This window comes from Vidua macroura, chromosome 5 (genome assembly GCF_024509145.1).
Source record: "Vidua macroura isolate BioBank_ID:100142 chromosome 5, ASM2450914v1, whole genome shotgun sequence".
Lineage (NCBI taxonomy): Eukaryota > Metazoa > Chordata > Aves > Passeriformes > Viduidae > Vidua > Vidua macroura.
The window spans coordinates 45533995-45552768 of record NC_071575.1 but is presented as its reverse complement, the minus strand read 5'-3'; the positions used below and the strand labels follow the sequence as shown (position 1 = coordinate 45552768).

General features: G+C 37.1%; 1 protein-coding gene across 1 annotated transcript in view; it reads left to right on the top strand.

The window, feature by feature from the left end:
• The window catches only part of CNTN1 (contactin 1), a 214698-nt gene extending 197325 nt beyond the window's left edge, over nt 1–17373 (top strand). Inside the window, exons 21-24 of the mRNA XM_053978026.1 lie at nt 360–546; nt 1994–2106; nt 3276–3432; nt 14826–17373. Coding sequence (XP_053834001.1) covers nt 360–546; nt 1994–2106; nt 3276–3432; nt 14826–14905 — 537 coding nt within the window. The 3' untranslated portion in view covers nt 14906–17373. The remainder of the gene's footprint in view (nt 1–359; nt 547–1993; nt 2107–3275; nt 3433–14825) is intronic.
• The last annotated feature ends 1401 nt before the right edge of the window (nt 17374–18774 follow it).

Here is an 18774-nt window from a genome sequence, read left to right as displayed (position 1 = left end):
ACTGTAAGAAAATAGTACTAAAGTTCAGAGTAGAATGCAAAAACAAAAGAGCAAGAAGAAAAAAGTCTTGTTCTTTGAAGGCATTATCCAGCTCCCAGGCTTCTAGTGACTTAGCTGGGAACAAGTTAAACCACTGTGAGAAAAGTTTAATAATACATTCTATATTTATTTCTGTTTCTTTATGCCTATACAACTTGGTTAAAATTACAACCTGTAGAAGGAATTCTATGCTATTGCTATTAGATTTCTTTTAGCTGGCTTATATCTGAATATATGGTATAGAAATACATCAGTTTTTTTAATGATTTTCTTTATGATTAACTATCTTAAATTTAATCCTCCAATTGCCATGCTTACAGATTCGTTACTGGGCTGCTCATGATAAAGAAGCAGCTGCACAGCGGGTACAGGTGAGCAATCAAGAGTATTCAACCAAACTGGAAAACCTGAAGCCTAACACTCGCTACCATGTGGATGTGTCTGCCTTCAATAGTGCAGGCTATGGACCTCCCAGCAGCACCATTGATGTTGTTACAAGGAAAGCACGTAAGTAAATGGAACATTAGGTCAAGTATAGTCATGTCCATCATGTTTTCAAGCATGGCTTCTCATTCATATACCAAATGTTCTCTCCTCATGTGGTATTGCTTCTTAGTCTGAAAACTTCTGCTAAAATTCTCCTTCCTCTCTCTTGTTGCCATGTATAATGGGGATATCTTACAAAAGGCAGTAAAGAGGCTAAGATTATAGGCTCAAAGGAGGGTCATCTGAAAGCTCAGATCAAGTTTCTCAGGGCTTTGTCCAGCTGGATCTTGAAAATCTAAAGGGATATAGACTGCACAACCTCTCTGAGAAACCTATTCTGGTCCCTGACTTATTCTGAGCATCTTGTCGGAGACTCTTAATCAATATTGTGCATTTTTGGTACTCGTCCTCCTGCCATGCCATCCAAGAGCTTGGATCCTTTTTGATAAACCCCATGCTCGGACAGGGCACACTTAGGTGCCCTCCAAAACTGTTTCACCTCCAGGGTGAACAAGTGCAGCTCTTTCACCCTTCCTTCACAAATCAAGTGTTCCAGATCCCAGTCAGGTTGGTATTGCTCTGTTGAACTCATTCCAGATTACTAGTGTCTTTCAACACTGGGAATGCCAAAGCTGGATACAATATTCTAAATTATGAGCAGTTGTGACCTGCTATTACTTAGGCATCTATACATTGCTTTTTCGTTTGGTCAATGATGATTGAAATGTGACCAGCTGCCATTTTCATCAGCAGCAGAGCAGCAGATTCAGGCAGCCTTGAGAAGTGGGTGATCTGAATCTCACCCTAGAATTAACATGCCATAACCAGGTTTTTGAATATTGCTCCTGACTCAGTGAGGATACCTAGCACTAGCATTGACTGAGCAATGTAAGAAAAGCATCTTGTGTATTTAAAACACAATTATCTGGGCTAAAAATGCATACAACTAATTTGAGGATTTCTGTCAGTAAGTAGTGTATTGTGCAACTTGCACCTGCAGGATTCATTAATAAGAGTCCGTTTTATAAGCTTACTGTGTAAGTTACAATTAATGGTTTCTGCAGTGGGGTACTGTTATTTCTGCTTACCTGAGTTAAATGATGTAGAAATGGCTGTAAATAGTTGATTGAATATTTGATCGCAATGAATAAATATGATTTACGCCACATTTTTGGGAGGTTCTGAAGGTAGTTGCATGCCAGTAAGCACTGGTGGTTAACAATACAGTGAAGGGTAACATTGGCCACTTCCATTCTGGCAACACAGAAAAGCAGACCCACAATGCAGCCACTGCACAAAGCCATCCAAAATTGCCTGGTTGGAGCTGTAGCAGTTCATTACTGCTCATATATATGGCAGCCTAATTTCCATTTTCACATGTTTACATTTTTACATGTCTTAATAAAAACATAATTGAACATTTATGAAATCTCATTTATGTGTACATTATACATATGTTGCTTTTCAGCTCCAAGCCAACGCCCAAGAATTATCAGTTCTGTAAGATCTGGTTCAAGGTACATCATCACCTGGGATCACGTGAAGGCTATGTCAAACGAGTCTGCCGTCGAAGGATACAAAGTATGATATCTGAAAATATTTTTTATCTTTATGTATGCTTTGTGTAGTGCATTTTATACACAGTGTTGAATCTTTGTACATAATCAGACTTACACATACTTGAATGCTGAAGAGAAAGGTATCATGGTCAGCAATCGCAACCATCCAGTAGGCCTAGGGCAAAGCCAGTGGGCTTAGTCAATATGATGAGAAAATATTGGGGCACTGAAATTTATTTGGGTGGTAAACCATATTATGGGAAAGTTCATAGCAGTGACTGCAATAACCTCATTTCCCTTATGATCACATTTATTCTCTGTTGGCTTAAAATAATGCATAGAAAAGTTATACACTTCATAGTTTTTTCTTTTATCAGCATACATTGTTCCAGTTTTCCTTTCCCATCTCCATGGGGGTTACAGTTCCTGAAACATGAGTTTTTAAAATCTGGGAAGGTCGATGAAGGGAAGGGACCTCTACCATCATTAGATGCAGTTACTCTGTAACCACAGCAAGTGAATATACTGACTCTAGGGCATATAGAAAACTTCAGCTATCAATTCCTGTTTAATGTTGCTGCTTGCTTGGCAGTAAGAAAATTAGTATCATATTCTTCATTTGCAAATTTGAATGAGGAGTTGAACTCCTTCCTGGGAATTGCTAATAGTGTTTCACAGAGCTTATTTCAGAAAGAAATGGGATATTTTCTAAAGGTCCCACAAGACAGGTACTATCCCATTTGCAATAGTTTAGCATCATTGACAGTTAATAATAAAATTGATAATTGTCTCATTTATGAAAATGGCTGTAAATTTTATGTCAGAAAACCCAGCTGAGTTCTCATATTTTTATTCTCAATAACAATGCCACCCTGCATTGTTAGTCTCCATCATTTATTTACTTATTTTGAGTGTAAGTGCTAAAATTATTTTTCAAAAGGTGGCAAAATTTTGTAACAGAAAATGAGAAGACATCCTGTCTAAATTTACCTTGTGTAAATAAGGAAAAAAGTTGTATTAGCCACTAAGTTTATATATATATATATGTGTGTGTGTGTGTGTGTGTCTGTATATATAATGTTTCATATAAATAAAAATCTAATAGTTTTTCATTGACACACTGTACATACAGAAATATATCTTCATGGAAATGTAATATTTCAATAACTATATTTACCATGACTTTCCTAGGTACTTTATAGGCCAGATGGACAGCATGAAGGCAAGTTGTTTTCCACTGGAAAGCACACGATAGAGGTCCCAGTCCCCAGTGATGGTGAATATGTTGTTGAGGTGCGAGCACACAGTGAAGGAGGAGATGGAGAAGTAGCCCAAATAAAAATTTCAGGTGAGCAGATAACTTCCCTTTTGCCACACCTTTTGGAAATTTTGGACTGAGTGTTTTCCTCTTACACGCTATTGAGAGATGGGCACATCCAAAATTGGAAAGGTAGCCCTTCAGGAGTGACTGCACTGAGAATAGCAGTATATCTTAAAACATTTTTGAGGACTCATAGCACACACAGGACACTTCTGTAGCAGTGTAGCTCAATCCTGGAAGCACTGCCAATCTTCCAAATACCAGAGTGCTTTTACTGGTGTCCCCAGTTAGGCTGCCACTTCTATTAGTGTCCTACAAGCATAACTACATGGTGGAGGCCTCAGGATCTAGGTGTCAGCTTGCAATAACCCCATAGTTCCTAGCACCTTTTGCCTCTGTCTCATTCCTCTGTCAACTGTCACTAAAAGGAAAATAATAGAGAAAAGGAGTGGTCCATAGTGATCCCCAGACCACTTGTCAGGGAAGTTCCAGTTCTCAGTGAAAAGGGGATCTGTGGCACAAAAATGATAGATAAGCAATGAGAAACTCGACATGCTCTAATTCAGAGTGGTCTGGATGATTGGTAAAGAGAAGGGACCATGGCTTAGGTTGGGCTCATTGTTGACTATAAATATAAGTCCAGACATGGTCTGCACGTCTCCTTCCTGTTAGTTTTTCATCTTAAGTAGTTCCTTGGCACTATTTGTTATCAAAGAATTGGATGGTATCTTTGCAAGGTTATAATTCAATCACTTACATTGTATTTTTGTCTTTTTAATTTAAAAAATTAATTTGGGGAATCGAAAGGATTAAATGTCAACAATAGTCTTGTCACAGAAGCAATGCAATCATTATTGTGGCTTTTTAGAAAGAGCAATGCTTGTGCCATATTATCTGTACTGTGAGGGAAGCTGCCCATGCCTGAAGGAGTGGACCTCCCATCTGCAGGTTTTTAATAATATATACGGCTTATATCATCTGGTGTGAGCTTATGACTATTGCCATTTTTGTTTGTATGAAGTTTGTATTTTGTGTGTATTTTGTTCTAATGAACACCTGCACAGTTGACATTTTTTACCTAATTTTTTTATCTGTGTTTTTCTGGCTTTGGTGTCTGAGCATTGTTTCCTTTTGTAGCTGTTGTTAGATTAAAGAGTCTTTTTGTGTCTAATACATTGTTCCCATTAAGAAATTTATCTATACTAGCAAAGTGACTAATCAAATGTTTAAAACACTGTGTGCCTTGAATTTTTCCTCAATTACATTGCCATCAGGTCTTAAATAATTTCATCAACTCTTTTCTTCACCTCTCCAGCTTCTGGTATTTCTTTTAGGACTGTAGATACTATATATGCACTGTGTTCAACTCAGCTGTCTGCAGAGATATTCTTGCCTCCCTACACTTAACTACTTCCAGCATTATTCATAAAAGGATTTCATTAGACATTTATTACCTTTCGTGGGGCTATGAAATGATGTTCATCTTGTTTGTCCAGCACAATCTCTGAATCCTTCCTGGAATCCTTGCTTTCCAGGATACAGTATCTCATAATTTTCAGAGTACCACTGCTGTGTCAGGTCTCTTTTTAACATTGTGTTTTATTTTGCCTGTGACTGTGAAAAAGCACAGTTGGTTTGAATGGTTCAAGTCCCTATGCTGTCTGAATTTTTATATTAACGTGTTGTTGTCTCTCTTTGCCATTTTGGTTCCATAGGTGCTTACCTCTGCTGCTTTTGATATAAATATATGAATTGCATTCAGTCTACAGCTGTTCAGTGTGGAATTGCACTAGAAATTCAGTGCCCATTCTTCAATAATTGTGGTTTGAAATCTGCTGGTGACTAAATTCTTAATCCATTTAGCATACATGTTAATTGTGTGTACCATGTTCTATGAGAATATTTTGGGATAGTAAGTCAACCAGTTAAAAAAAATCTGAAATATATTGCTGTATATCATACACCAGGACAATCACTTCTAACATATTTTATAAGCTGCAAAAAAAGTTGAGGCAACTGCTGTCTTCAGGACATGTCCTAAGTATCTTTGTATCAAACGTCCATTGCAACCTGCCATTGGTGTGGTGCAAAGAGCCTTTAGGTCGCAGCTGACAGATTAATTCCCAGACCAAAAGCATTGTGTCAGTACAATATCAAGCCCAAGCTGATCAGTCTTGCCAACACTATGACCTCTCCCAAGTATGCCTGTACAGAATTAGCACCACTGGGAGAGTTAAGACCCTGCAAATGCTGGTTCGCAGAGTTTTGCATTGAACTGTCTTCCATGCTGAAGACAAGTTCTCATCCATAAATTCTACCATATACCAGCTAGACAGACAGGGACTGTGCCTTTGGTGACCTAGACAGAGGCAGCATTCCCTGGACTTAGTTAAGGAAAATTTGAAAAAGAGACAAAAGGCAAGGTAATCTCTTTGGAACACATAATATACAGCCAATCAGGAAAGAATTTCAGGTTATTTCTAGGCTGCTTTTCCAAAAAGCAGAACAAAGTATAGTTTTAACGCCTACACATGGCAAATTATGTCTGCTAATTTTTATTCTTAAGGAAATCTTCCAGTAATGCATTAGGGTTTAGAATAATTATCCCAAAAGAATGATAGAGTAGTGATTTTTTTTTTTAAATTACGTTTTTTTCTCAGAGAATTGCAAAGAAGAGAAGATGTAGTTTGATAGGAATGCATGTTTTGGTGCTTTCCAAAATGGAAGTTACATATTTACACAGAGATGTAAACAATAGTTAAAGCAAAACATAAGGCATCTTACCAAACTCAGAGAGGAGTATTGCCTTACATGACCTTTAGACATCTGATTCCAGTGTTTGCAAACCTACTTAATTTCTTGCACAAGTGAATGGGAAGAATTAAGTAGCTAGGGCAGAGGCTCCAAATAGCCTGTATGCTGACTAGGAATGGCAGGATCTTAAACAAGGAGTGTCTACAACACCAGTGTGTCATCCAGATGGGTTTTTTTCCCTGCTGTTAACTGGGTATCAAATCCAAAGTAATCTACATAATATGGCTGAGTTATGTGTCTAAGCTCCCATTACTATCAGTTCTCATGTAGGGTGTAATTCAGAATGTTAAACAAAGCCTGCCCCAGGATGTCCCTGGTAAACTGGGGCATTTCAAATGCTACATCCAGGGACACAATTCTGACAGGCATGACATGAAATACAGGGGACCTGAGGCCTTCTAGGTAGGCAGGTTGTCTTGGTTTGGGACAAATTTGGAAGGGAACTTCCAAAGGGATGATTCCTTAAAGGGCAAAATTCAATGGTCCATCCCTCTACCTGTTCAGGTGATAAATTTCCTTCAAGAAAAGTGGAAAAAAACCTGTTTATTTAACTGGCAAAGTATTTATAAGCATAAAAAAAAAAAAAGAATAATATTAAACATTAAAACCTTGTGCTGTTTTGAAGAGATGGCAAATACAGAAAGTCCTTCTGTAGTTTAGAGAGAGTCCTCTGTGGGTGTTTCTCAGCTCACTGAGTGTCTCTCAGTCCCTCTGGCACTAGAATGCAGCCTCCTGGGCCCCCAGTGGTCCACAGGTATGAGCTCACAGTATTTTTTCTGGTTTTTTGGTCCAGACCAGGTTTGAACAGTTCCAGGAAAAGAAAAAGCCACAGTCTGAGGAATTTCTCTGCCTCAGCTAGCTAAAAACTAACTAAAAGCAAAGGAGAGCTCTGTCCCGCTCCCTGTCTGTGCTGCAGACGATGCTCATCAAGAGAGAGATGCAGCTCTTGTCTCTTTGGTTTTGAATACAGCCACAAAAAAATTCCACCGCTTTTCCTTCTCCCCCCCACTTTGTTCTCGGATCTGTTTTTAAAGGCACAAAACTTCTTTCTGGGCTAAACAGATGAATGGGAATATAATTCAGCATCATAAAGTCATCCCAGGACACAGGTGGAGGCCAGACAGGACACCAGCACACATCTTTCATCCTATGTTTCAGGTTCAGGAGCACTAACTGGCCCTGAGGTCCTAACATAGGAATTAAAATTGTAACATGTTTTAACTAACATAATTACATTTGAAAGTCAAATGAAAAATAAACTAGAAGTAGATTTTATTTCTATCTCAATTCCTTGTTCAAGGGAAAACCTCTTTTTTGTCTTCCTCGTCCTCTTCCATGTCACAGAAAACCCAGTCACCTGCGAAAGGGGGAGGCAAATATCCTGCAGCTACTTTGCTCTCATGTAACCAGTCAGCTTCCAACAGGTTACACTATTTTAGTTGAGAGTGATACAAACAAAGTTTACTAAACACTATCTAACGCTATCTTGCATGCCTTTCTTTTTAGTGAACATCTTAAATAAAATTTCTTATCATAAAATAACTCTCTGTATAAATGCATTCCAGCATACAGCTATAATCAATGTAAAATACAGCCATGATCTTTTGTATTTTACTGGCCAGTGCCTGTTGTAGAGTAAGGAGTTTGGGGATATTTTTTAAGCCCATTATAGTAAATTAATGAGCTACACAATTTAAAATTCATTCTTGAGTTACCACAACCAGATGAAGATTGGAATGACTTGTTCAACCAATGGAGTCTTTTTGAAGAGTTAATAATAGGCTTATCTGTTTCCTTTGAAATATAGTAAAGGCTGAGAATTTTTTTTGTCTCTTGCATGATATTTGGACTGCAATGCTTTGTCATATTACTAATATTAGCGTAATCAAAACAATCTTGCAATCAGTAGGAACTAAAATCATATGGGGCTTGGTTCTTTTTTCACTTGACTTGTGTAACTGCACTGGCCTCAGTGCAGTTGCTTTTATGCCAGAGTAAGGAAAAATAGAATCAAGCTTTCAAATTTTAAAATTTCATCCAGGGTGGGAAAGAGGGGAGGGTTATTCTTCTTATTTGGATAAATATTGGGGAAGAAAGGGAAATACCATACACCTTCAGTTTCACATGTGAAATCAGGTTAATGTCTCATTTTAATAGTGGCATGGACAAAGAATAATTTATGTATTGTATATGCTTATGGCAAGAGAACAAAATTACAGTTTCTGCGTTCAGTGCACACACACATATATATACACATATGAATTCCATTTGCCAGAGGCATGTTTTATGATCCTGAAATAGTATTTACTTTGAAGTACAGCTCTGTACTAATTTAGGCAATCCTTTTAATTATTTATCTTTTACTTTTTTCAATTACTATTTGAAAGGGGGCAAATGTTTATTGCACACATTAGTATCAAGTAAGTCAGGTGATCATTCACTTCTCATGTGGTATAATCACAATCTTTTGATTGTGATTTGAAAATGCCCATCTGTTGCAAAGATTGTTGTAGTAATAAGAGGAGGAAAACACAGGTAAAAATCATAAGTAATACGGAAGAAAACAGACTCTACCTAGCTGGGGCATGACAGAACTGTGTTCCTTGCCTTGGAACTTCTTATGAATCTGGTAGAAGAATATAGCAAAAAGCTTCTACTAAACTAAAAGTACATTTTCAAAAGAGCTCTCATCTAAAAGAAGAGTAATTTTCAAAATGCATTTGCTCTTGTCTCATGACTTAAGAATTAAGTAGAAAATACTCTGAATGCCCTCTAACCTGGTACATACATATGCTTAAACCAACAGATTTTGTTTTCTGGTGTTTTTCTTGATTTTTCTTCATCATTACATTTCATTTCATCACAATTCTAGTTTATTGGTATTGCCTCCTTCCAAGCTTTAGTTTGATTGAATAAGGTGACAATTCTATGCATTACAACATACTCAGTGATAGAACAAGTGTTTTCTTGAAAAGCCATATTTTCATTAATTTCAATTTTTTATCTTTTGCTTCTATTCAAACTCAAAGGTTAGACAGATAGTGGAAATATTTTCATATCTAGTTATGTTTTCTTAGTCTGCATTATCCTGTGATAATCCCTGTTTCCTTTCTTCCTTTCTGCAGTGACTTTAATGCCTGATTTAAGATGTTTTTTTTCCTGCCTTGCTGAAGAGCAAGGCCAAGTTGAAACTAATCTGTCCTGTTGGACTAATTTATTTTCTTTGCTGCTTCTCAGTCCATCATTTTCATTGTCTGCATATTTTTCATGTTGCTCTCCAGCCCTGGGTGCTGCTTGTTCCCATTCATCATTCCTTGTGGTGCTGCAGTATTCAGGGAGCAGAGGGAGGGATTCTGTGCCACCATTTTGCACCTGAAGAGTTTCTGCTCTTACCCATTGCACCCTGTGGCTTTTTAAATGTGGACTATTTGCAAGTCAAAAAGAGTGACACAGCTGGTATATAGTTGGGCTGAATTTATTTGTAAGAAAAATTCACAAATCCCTATTTTCTTGAACAAGGAGGAGTATAAAACCCCAGACATGCCTGCTGGCCAAAGAAGATCCTCTGCCTAGGTCACAGAAGAATCTCCGCATGCTATTATTTGTTGTGTGCATAACTTTAAGAGTATATTTTATAAAAAAAAATTACCAGTGGTCTTCTACTTTACTCTCCATGCAAAAGAATCTGTAATGAATATTAGTCTATGTGAGGGGGAAGAGGTATTTGAGAAATAACCTATGTTTATTGACAGCTAAGTAATAACCCAGTGACTGAAAATTTTCTGATTTTTCTTGGAGTCCAGGTCATCTTTTCATGTTGGCAGCCCAGGTCTGTAGCAGAGCTAGAGTAAATGAAAAAGAAATTCCAGCTGCTGACAATGCCAAGGTTCCAGGTGCTATTGCCAGAACAAAACATTTCCTTGACAGAATTTTCAAGTAGGAGAGGACAGACTAACATCATGGGGTGGAAAAACCACCCAGACCACCAGCAGCAATTCAAATATGTTTTTCTTAGGATTGTTGAAGCTGTTCTCCAGATGCACAGCAAAGCTTAGCACAGCACAAAGCATGGGCAGATGGACAGACAGCTTTGTTTCCATCCCGTGCATCTACTCTGCTGCAAAAACAGTAAATCATGGAGTAGAGAATCACTCCATAGTGCCTTTCTTGAAAGGTTTATGGCATAGGTAAGAGGAAGATTTCCTCGTGCACAAACAAAGGTTTCCTAGACAAGGGAAATTTGGACACATCATTTAGTAATGATGCCAATGATGCAAGATAAGTATATTATAATTAGTTCTGTTATTTTCCATTTTCCATGAATAGTGATAACAGAAATTAAATCATGTCAGCTGATACTACCTATTTCTTTTGCAGTAGTCTTTCATGGAGACAGTATTTCCAGGTGGGACAAGAGCAATTTCTTTCCAATAGCCAGTTGAAACAACAACAAACCCACCTCTTACTTTTATGCAGTTTAAAGAAATTATATTTCACCCCATTTCTGTTTTTCTGTTCTACCTGAGTAAATATGAAAACACTGAGAAAACAGATACAAATGAAGCCTAGTAGTTGATAAAGAAACTAATGGTTGGAACAGGCAAGAATCCCTTCATTTTTTTCAGATGGCCTATTTTTTTCACACAGAAGTGGACAAACTTAAACTCAAGGAGAAACAGAATATGAGAAGGCTTTGCAATTAACCTTCTTATAGTAAAAAGGAGAGCTAAAAACCAGATAGCTCTAATGGAATATAGGTCCTTGGATCCTGGACCAAAATGAGAGTATTATTTATAGGAAAATGAGTAGGAGTTTGGTCATTCTTTCAGGAAAAAAGGAATTTGTTTTGCAAAACAGTCACAAAGGCAGACTGTCAGGAATGAGTTTCTAGGTTGTTTGAAGAATCACCAGCAAAGGTATCAGCAAAAGCAGATTTAATGTAAAAATGAAAGTACAACAAAGTTTGTTGGTAAGGTTTCACTCTTCTACTTACTAGATGGACAAAACACACAGAGAAAAATCAGAATAAAATCTAAAATCAATCAGTCTAAAACTAAAATCAACCTAAAATTATCTATCTGGAGGCAGGGAATGGAAAAAGGTATGAATGGGGAAGGGTAAAGATGAAAAGGAATAAGGGAGACTCTCTGGTTGTGTCAAAATGTTTCAAGGGGACCCCCTTTACCAAACTTGGCCTTCAACCTGACCAATGGTTTAGGCCTAGAGGTTTTAGCAGCACTTAAACTTAACAGCACTTAATCAATGGCCCAACTCGAACAATTTAAGAAAAGGTTCTGTAGAATTTACTGTAAGCACATCAGTAACTCTCTTATAGGCCTGACTTATGAATCTAACATACTTGCAAATCTGAGAGCAACGTTCACAGTACATTTGTTGTGGCATATTCACACTCATATGCACACAGACCTAAAGGAGTATGTGAATAATTCCCATTGAGTTCAGTGAAGAGTTTGTGTTGAATGAATTTGCATCTTCTCCATAGGCAAAGGGTTGAGCCTCAAGGAGTGGGATTATCAGCCCAGGCTGTGTCCTTGGCATTCATCAGCAGTCCTCTGAGCATAGCAAACTTGAGAGTTTGCTGGCTCTGAGAGGCCCCACTCAGAGAGAGGTTGCAGCTTGCTGTGGTCTGGGAGAGATCAAAAAGGTCCTTTTTTTTCCCAATGAAAAGACACTGATATTGGGAAGAGGGCCAAAAATATTATATAAAGATAAGTAACATTTAAAGAAAATAATGATGTAACAAATTGTCACAAAGGCTTAAGAAATACATCAAAGTCTGAACTGTTTTAATGCCTGTTTCATTTAGGCATTGATTTTATTTCTTTTGAGTATATTTGGAAGACTGTTGCATGCTGTTCAAGATGTCAGTAAAATATAGGATCTCCTTTCAGAAGTGTGAAAGTTTCATCCTGAATGTTATGTGATTGAGATGGCAATGTGGAATTTAAAATACTAATAGAAAGCTGTGGATTACTGGGACTTCAGGAATTCCTGTCATACATAAAGATCTTGCTGAAGGAAAAGCCATCCAGCAGTTCTTCTTTTCATTTACTCAGACAGATGAGCAACCACTTGTGTGAGAAAGGCTCCTGAGAGCAGAAGAAAGAAAAAAAGTTAGGTTAACTGCATGCATCCTATACAGATTTTATTTGATGTTAGACTACATTCTGACTACACATTTCTATAGATAGTTTAGTCCTAAACTTAAAAATATCAACTACAGGAATTCTATACCAGACAGTAGTAAAACCTGTGCAAGATTTCACTAGTTTTGCTTGGGACTGTTGGGGGGAAAAAAAAACCACCAAAAGAAAAAAAAAAAAAAAAAAAAAAAAAAAAAAAAAAAAAAAAACCAAAGAAAAAAAAACCCAAAAACAAGCCAAACCAGTCAAACAAAAAAACCCAAACCAAAACAAAAACCCCAAACCAATACCATAAAAAAACCCAAAAAACAAACAAAGCAAAACAAAAACCCCAGACAAATTTAAGGGCATGTGTTTTGTTTATTTAAAATAAATGAGGACTCTTGATAGTAAGTTCACACATGGTGCATTAGAGTGGTAGGTGGGTCATGTGATGCTGCTTTGGTTTTGACACTAATTTTGATGGCTTTAGTTTGCAATTGCTTGCGCACTGGATACATAAAATGCTAGTTGAAAGGAGAGATCACACATTATAACACTGAGGAGAGAAAGAATCTTTAGGCACTATATATATCCAGCTCATACCTGGCCAGACTTCAGAGGGAGCTTAATAATCCTTCTCTTTTAATTTACATCCATATGTTTATTTGTACACATCCATTAAGTCTTTATCTGGTATTTCTCTAGCTTTTAGAGGTTGCTGAAACCGACAGATCACAATTTCATTACTGCACAGAATTAAATCCTGTAATCTGTTCTTAGGCAAAACTTTTCTTAACTTTCATTCATGAGCTGCAGGAGTGTACTAGATGTCATGCAATGGCACATAGTGTTTACAGTAAATTATGGATCCTTGCATGTAGGTCAGTAATCTGACAAGAAAGAAAAATATGATCTGTTTAATGTGCATTTATCCTACTAACGTTCTGTCAATGTGCTGTCCAAGGATAGGACTTACTTTATTTAAGAAAACTGGTAAATATATCTCTGCAACAGTGCCTAAACCTTGCAAGGAACCACTATAATGAGGTAAATTGCTAACTATTCTGGAGCCAGTAAGCACAGTAAGCACATCACAGAGGAAGATTTATTATTCTTTTTTCTTCGTAGAATAGTAATATGCAAACAGATGTTTCCTCATACTTGCACATCATTCAGCTTTACTCAGCAAACTTTTTGTCTTGTTTTTCTCCATTAGAAGCATTCAAAATATGTATTTGTGTCTTTCTAACTGCATTATCCTGGTCTGACAAAAGCAGGTCTGACAAAATGTGGATATTCTTAAACACAAAACCTGTTTTTTTTCCCCTATGGTTTAATTTATTAAGAACTTCTACTCTGACATTTAAGAATAAAAATGAAATATTAATGTGCCTTATAAACCACCAAAAATAAGATAAATATACCCCTGTACTTTCACAGTTTGTCATGCTGAGCTTGTTTTTAGGCCTGCTGAAATCTCTGCTGCTCAGTGTGTGCATTATCTTCTGAGTATGGTTTTTCTTCATTTAACAATTTCTGGAGATCTGTCCAGTGGTCCTGTTCCAGCAGTGCCTCAGGACCGTCAGCACCAGCTGCAATCACTTCTCTGTTAAGTGTTCAACAGCAGTAAGCTGGGTTCTGCACTGCCCATCTACCATCCTGATATAGACAAGCCCTCTCTGGGATGAAAGAATAGCCAGTTGTCAGGCTCCATTGGCCCATCTCCAAGACTGACAGCCAGGCACAGTTTGGCTGAGTTGTTTTCTCATATAGATGCTTCTTAACAGGGAGCTGACCATCACAACACAAAACACTTAATAGCAATTCATTTTTCTGTTTGCCAGGGCAAGTCATGTAAAGTTTGTAAGCCATAGATTAATATTTTATGTCTTAAAATATTTGTTTAAGAAATACCCTTGTGACTTTAACAGACATAAATGCCACACTGCTAGAAGTCAGCCATCTGGACTTTGTAGTCTGGCAGGTAAACAAACGGACCAGGCTCTTTGACATCTCTCAGATTATTGCTGTTCATATGAGCATTAACATTTCCAAAGGTGTCTCTTTGCTTTGTCACATTTCAAAGACTCCATTAATTTTGTTTTTACATGCTTAAATATTTATTTTGACCTTTTGCCTCCTTGTATAATAACCTCCTGGCTTGTCAGACTGGCCAAATCAAAATACACTGATGTGTCCTGAATAGCCTTGTTTCTTGTATAAACATGCTGCATAAACATACAGCTCTTGCAGAACAAAAGAGTGAGTCCTCTGCCCTACTGTAACTAGTCTCTTTGTCCATTTCAGATTATTCATACAGGTAGGGGCTGTGCTGAGAGATACCAGCTGGTTTCCAGCCTCCATACTCTGTGGACTTCAGGATCGTTCTCCCCACTGCAAGTAGTGCTGAAGTAAGACCGAGTAAGACCAATACTGTGTTGTTTTCTGTTCGATGCACAGGTGCCGCTGTTGGAGTACCAACTCTGCTCCTGGTCCTAGTGGTGCCTGCCCTGGGTGTCCTTGCCTGCTCGGGATTCTGAATGTAGCTGGATTCACCTTGTCCTCCACATAACACAAAGGACTCCCTTTGACGATGAGGACCACGATTTTTTTGATTCCTGTGTCACCATCCTAAGCCAAATAAATTACACTTTAAAAAGAATTACCCTACCAATTTCCTATGAACTTTAAGAGGACTGAGGCATCCAGGAACTCCTTCATGAAGTAAATCAACTTTTGAATGGCTAAGAAATATTTTTAACTTGTTCCAATATGCCTTATAAAACACTCATGCTGATCTGTGACAGTTGCATGATTCGGTCCAATGGGGCAAGTTACAGTGTTAAAACCCAATAACATAGGCTGTACAGTGAAAGTAAAATCACCATACGTAGGTGCTTTAACTTGAATAACAAATTGTGAAATATAATAGAGATTGAAATGTTGATTGTATGTGATAAATGTAAGAGTACTACGTCTGTCTGTACTATCCTATATGTTTTGTGTACTGCATATTTTTGAATAGCCCCGTCATCATTTATTGGGATTACTGGTTTTTAGAGAGACAGTCAAAGCAAAAACATTTAATTACTTAGAGCAAGATTTCTTGAGGTTATTGGATAGAATTTGAAGGAATTGATATAAAAGTCAGTGATAAAGATTTTTTGTTTTAAATATGTTCAGAACACCCGAGACATGGATAGCATGCTCAGCTTAAAGCAATTTACCTGTGCTTCACTGACCCGAGATTTATTATATTCTTTTCTTAAAAGAATTCTGTTAAAAATTCTGTTATGGTAATTGTTGCTGGTTTTGGGAGTCAAATGTCAGCTTTCAGGGAAGCAGCGTAATGTATTGGTTTTGATTTAGTCTTATTCCTATTGTTGTTATTAAGGTAGCAATATAACACTTAGGAGTTTGGAGATGAAGTCCATGCTAAGATCAGCCAAGTGGACCATGAAATGGTAGGAAACGTATGTTATTTTTTAAAGTGAAAAGATTTAAAATATAAAAAAAAGATATACAATAAATGGCAAAAGCAGAGTAGCACAGTAAAAAAATTATTATATTTACATTTTTATGCTGCAGACACCAGGTGTTACCTTCCTGTATTGAAGGCGTACATTTGGGAGAACTATATGCTTTTTCAAGAACTTGATATTATTCTAATGTTCATAGTGTTGTAAATAAGAGTTTTAAAGTTCTGAGACCATTTCTCTATTTGACAGAGTACTGGGTGATCCAACTGTGTGTTAGTATGTGAAAGTCAGATCCCAACTGTTAGTCAAAGCTACATGTTTACTATGGCCTTTTCAAAATGGGAATCTATTAGAGATAGATAATGTTTTTGTTCTGACTGTGTCTAGAGTGTTTCAGTGCTGGGTTTCTTTATTGGTTTGTTTGGGGTTTTTTAAGTTGTTAAGGAAATGCACATTCCTTTCATTTTCCATGGTATGCTGGGAATTAGTTTGAGTGTGAATGATGAAGAAACACAGTGATGTTGAATCAGCTGGCTCAAGTAATAGTGCAATGTCTGATGCTTCAAGAATTATAAGCTTTGAATCATATTTTATTAGCACAACCTTGCTAGCTACTTAGAAATAGATTTTATCTTTTTAGAACTGATACTGTAGAGGTCCGTAATAATATTTACATGAAGCAAGGATAGATCTATTAATAATTTACACCCCTTTCTTTTATTTGTATAATTTTGTACTATATATTTACATGTAAAAGTGTAGAGTCTTCATTAATAAATATCAATAATATGGTTTTCGTTTAATTTTAACTATTTGTTACAAGATGAAAATTTTTTAAATAGGCAAAAGTGATACTCCCATATAGAGGAATGTCAAAGTGTCAAACACTACTGAGTTTCATAAATTGTATAATTATTTGAAAGAGAAATGAGCTGTCTTCATACATAAGAGACTTATATGCTGTAAGCCTTCTGTACAAAAAAAAATGTGTTTTATTGTGCTTCATTTGGTTTTGTTCTTTTGCAGTATGACTAATTTTTATATAATATACAACCACAAGTACATCTTTTGCCAAATGCATGATTGCCTTTTACTTTTCTAATACATGGTGTAAGAAGCAAAACTGCTTCATTTTTGCATGGAAATGACCTGGGAAGGAAAGCCACTTCTCTTTTTTTAAATCAGCAACATGGATGAGGTAGGTGTCACATGCTGATCAGATAGTTGGAGACTTTTCTGTTTCACATAATTGTGTAAATTTGACTGGGACCTTCAGTCAAGAAAAACTAACTAATGTATCATCTGCTTTAAAATGCAAGGTTCTTAATTAAAGTTTATATAGATAGACATATTTGTTGTTTCCTTATATTTCAGGAAAATTGATATTGCTATTATTTGATACTGATGAATATTGAACCGTTTTTTTAGTTACTTTTTATCTTTTCTTTTCAAATGAGTAGAACAGGACTGTGCTTTGTCCTTTTTATGAATGAAAAGTAAATGACAATTAAATAAATGTATTAATGTTACTCAAAGTATTATAACTGTCTTTTGAATTGGAGCTTTCTAATTTCATAACAGCAATGTGGTCATTTGTGATAGTAAAGATGTGGCTAGAATGAAGTCCTGTGTATCCCTGCCCTGCCTTCCTGTGACTTGCTGGAGTTTAAGAGCTTTTCTGCATGATTTGCTTTGATTATAGGTGGTACAGGTAGAAAGACTTTCCTAAAATCAGTAAGAGAGAGTATCCTGAGAACTTTTCAGCACTTTTGGAAGCAAGAGATAACTAAGGAGAGTATTTTTTCAGGTAACATTTTCTATTCCAGTAGATATATGTCATGATTTAACCCCAGCCAGCAACTATGCCCCGCACAGCTGTACACTCACTATCTGATCATGAGGGGAGAGAAAATCAGAAGAGTAAAAGTGAAAAAGCTCATGGATTGAGATCAAAGCAGTTTAATAGGAAAAGCAAAAGCCATGCACAGATGCAAAGCAAAACAAAGGATTCATTCACCACTTTCCATGGGCAGGCAGGTGTTCAGCCATCCCCAGGAAAACAGGGATACAGCATGGTAATGGTGACTGGGAAGACAAATGCCATCACTCTGAATGTTCCCCACTCCCTTCACCTTCCCCCAGCTCTATATGCTGAGGGGGGTATCGTATGGTCTGAGATGTCTCTTTGGTCATTTTGGGGTCAGCTGTCCTGGCTGTCCGTTCCCAATTCCTTCTGCACCCTTCTCCATTTCTTCCAGAGATGATCCACTTCTCTTTTTAACTTTTCTACCACTAATTCCTTTTGCTTTACCATTTAATGATTCTTCTTGTTTCCAAAAACAGAAGAAAGGACAGAATGCACAAAAGTCCTCATAAATGGAAAATAAAAAATGGTGTTCACTTCTCAAAGAGAAGTGGCACTGTCTTTCCTTTTCTTGCCAGGCTAACATGTTTGTCTTTTACCTCCATGCCAATTAACCAAGTCTAAAGAACATTATGAAAAGACACTTGAAAGGTACCTCCTTCACCTTGGTTGGCCTTAATTCTGGTATATGCTCTTGATTAATGAGTGACACTGCAATTTATGCCAAATTTTATTCTCCAAAACACTTTAAAAGCTCATGATTTAGGTGGTAACTTCAACAGGCAACCTCTGGTGAGTACTGATGATTGGATTCTTCTGGTCTACATTTAAGTAATCTAATCATGTCTTTAACACCTGATGCTTTTGGTCTTTTACTGTGTTGTCACAGCCACCAACTGTCTGCTTCACAAAAAGGTATGACATAATTTCTTTCTCTCAGAGCAGGCAGCAGACATGTATGTAGCATCATCTGCTGGCAAAAAGACAAATCCAAACAGCGAATGCAAAGATACTGACTGGGCATCATCCCCTCTTCATGGCTGTCATGGTGCAGCTATTTACCTAT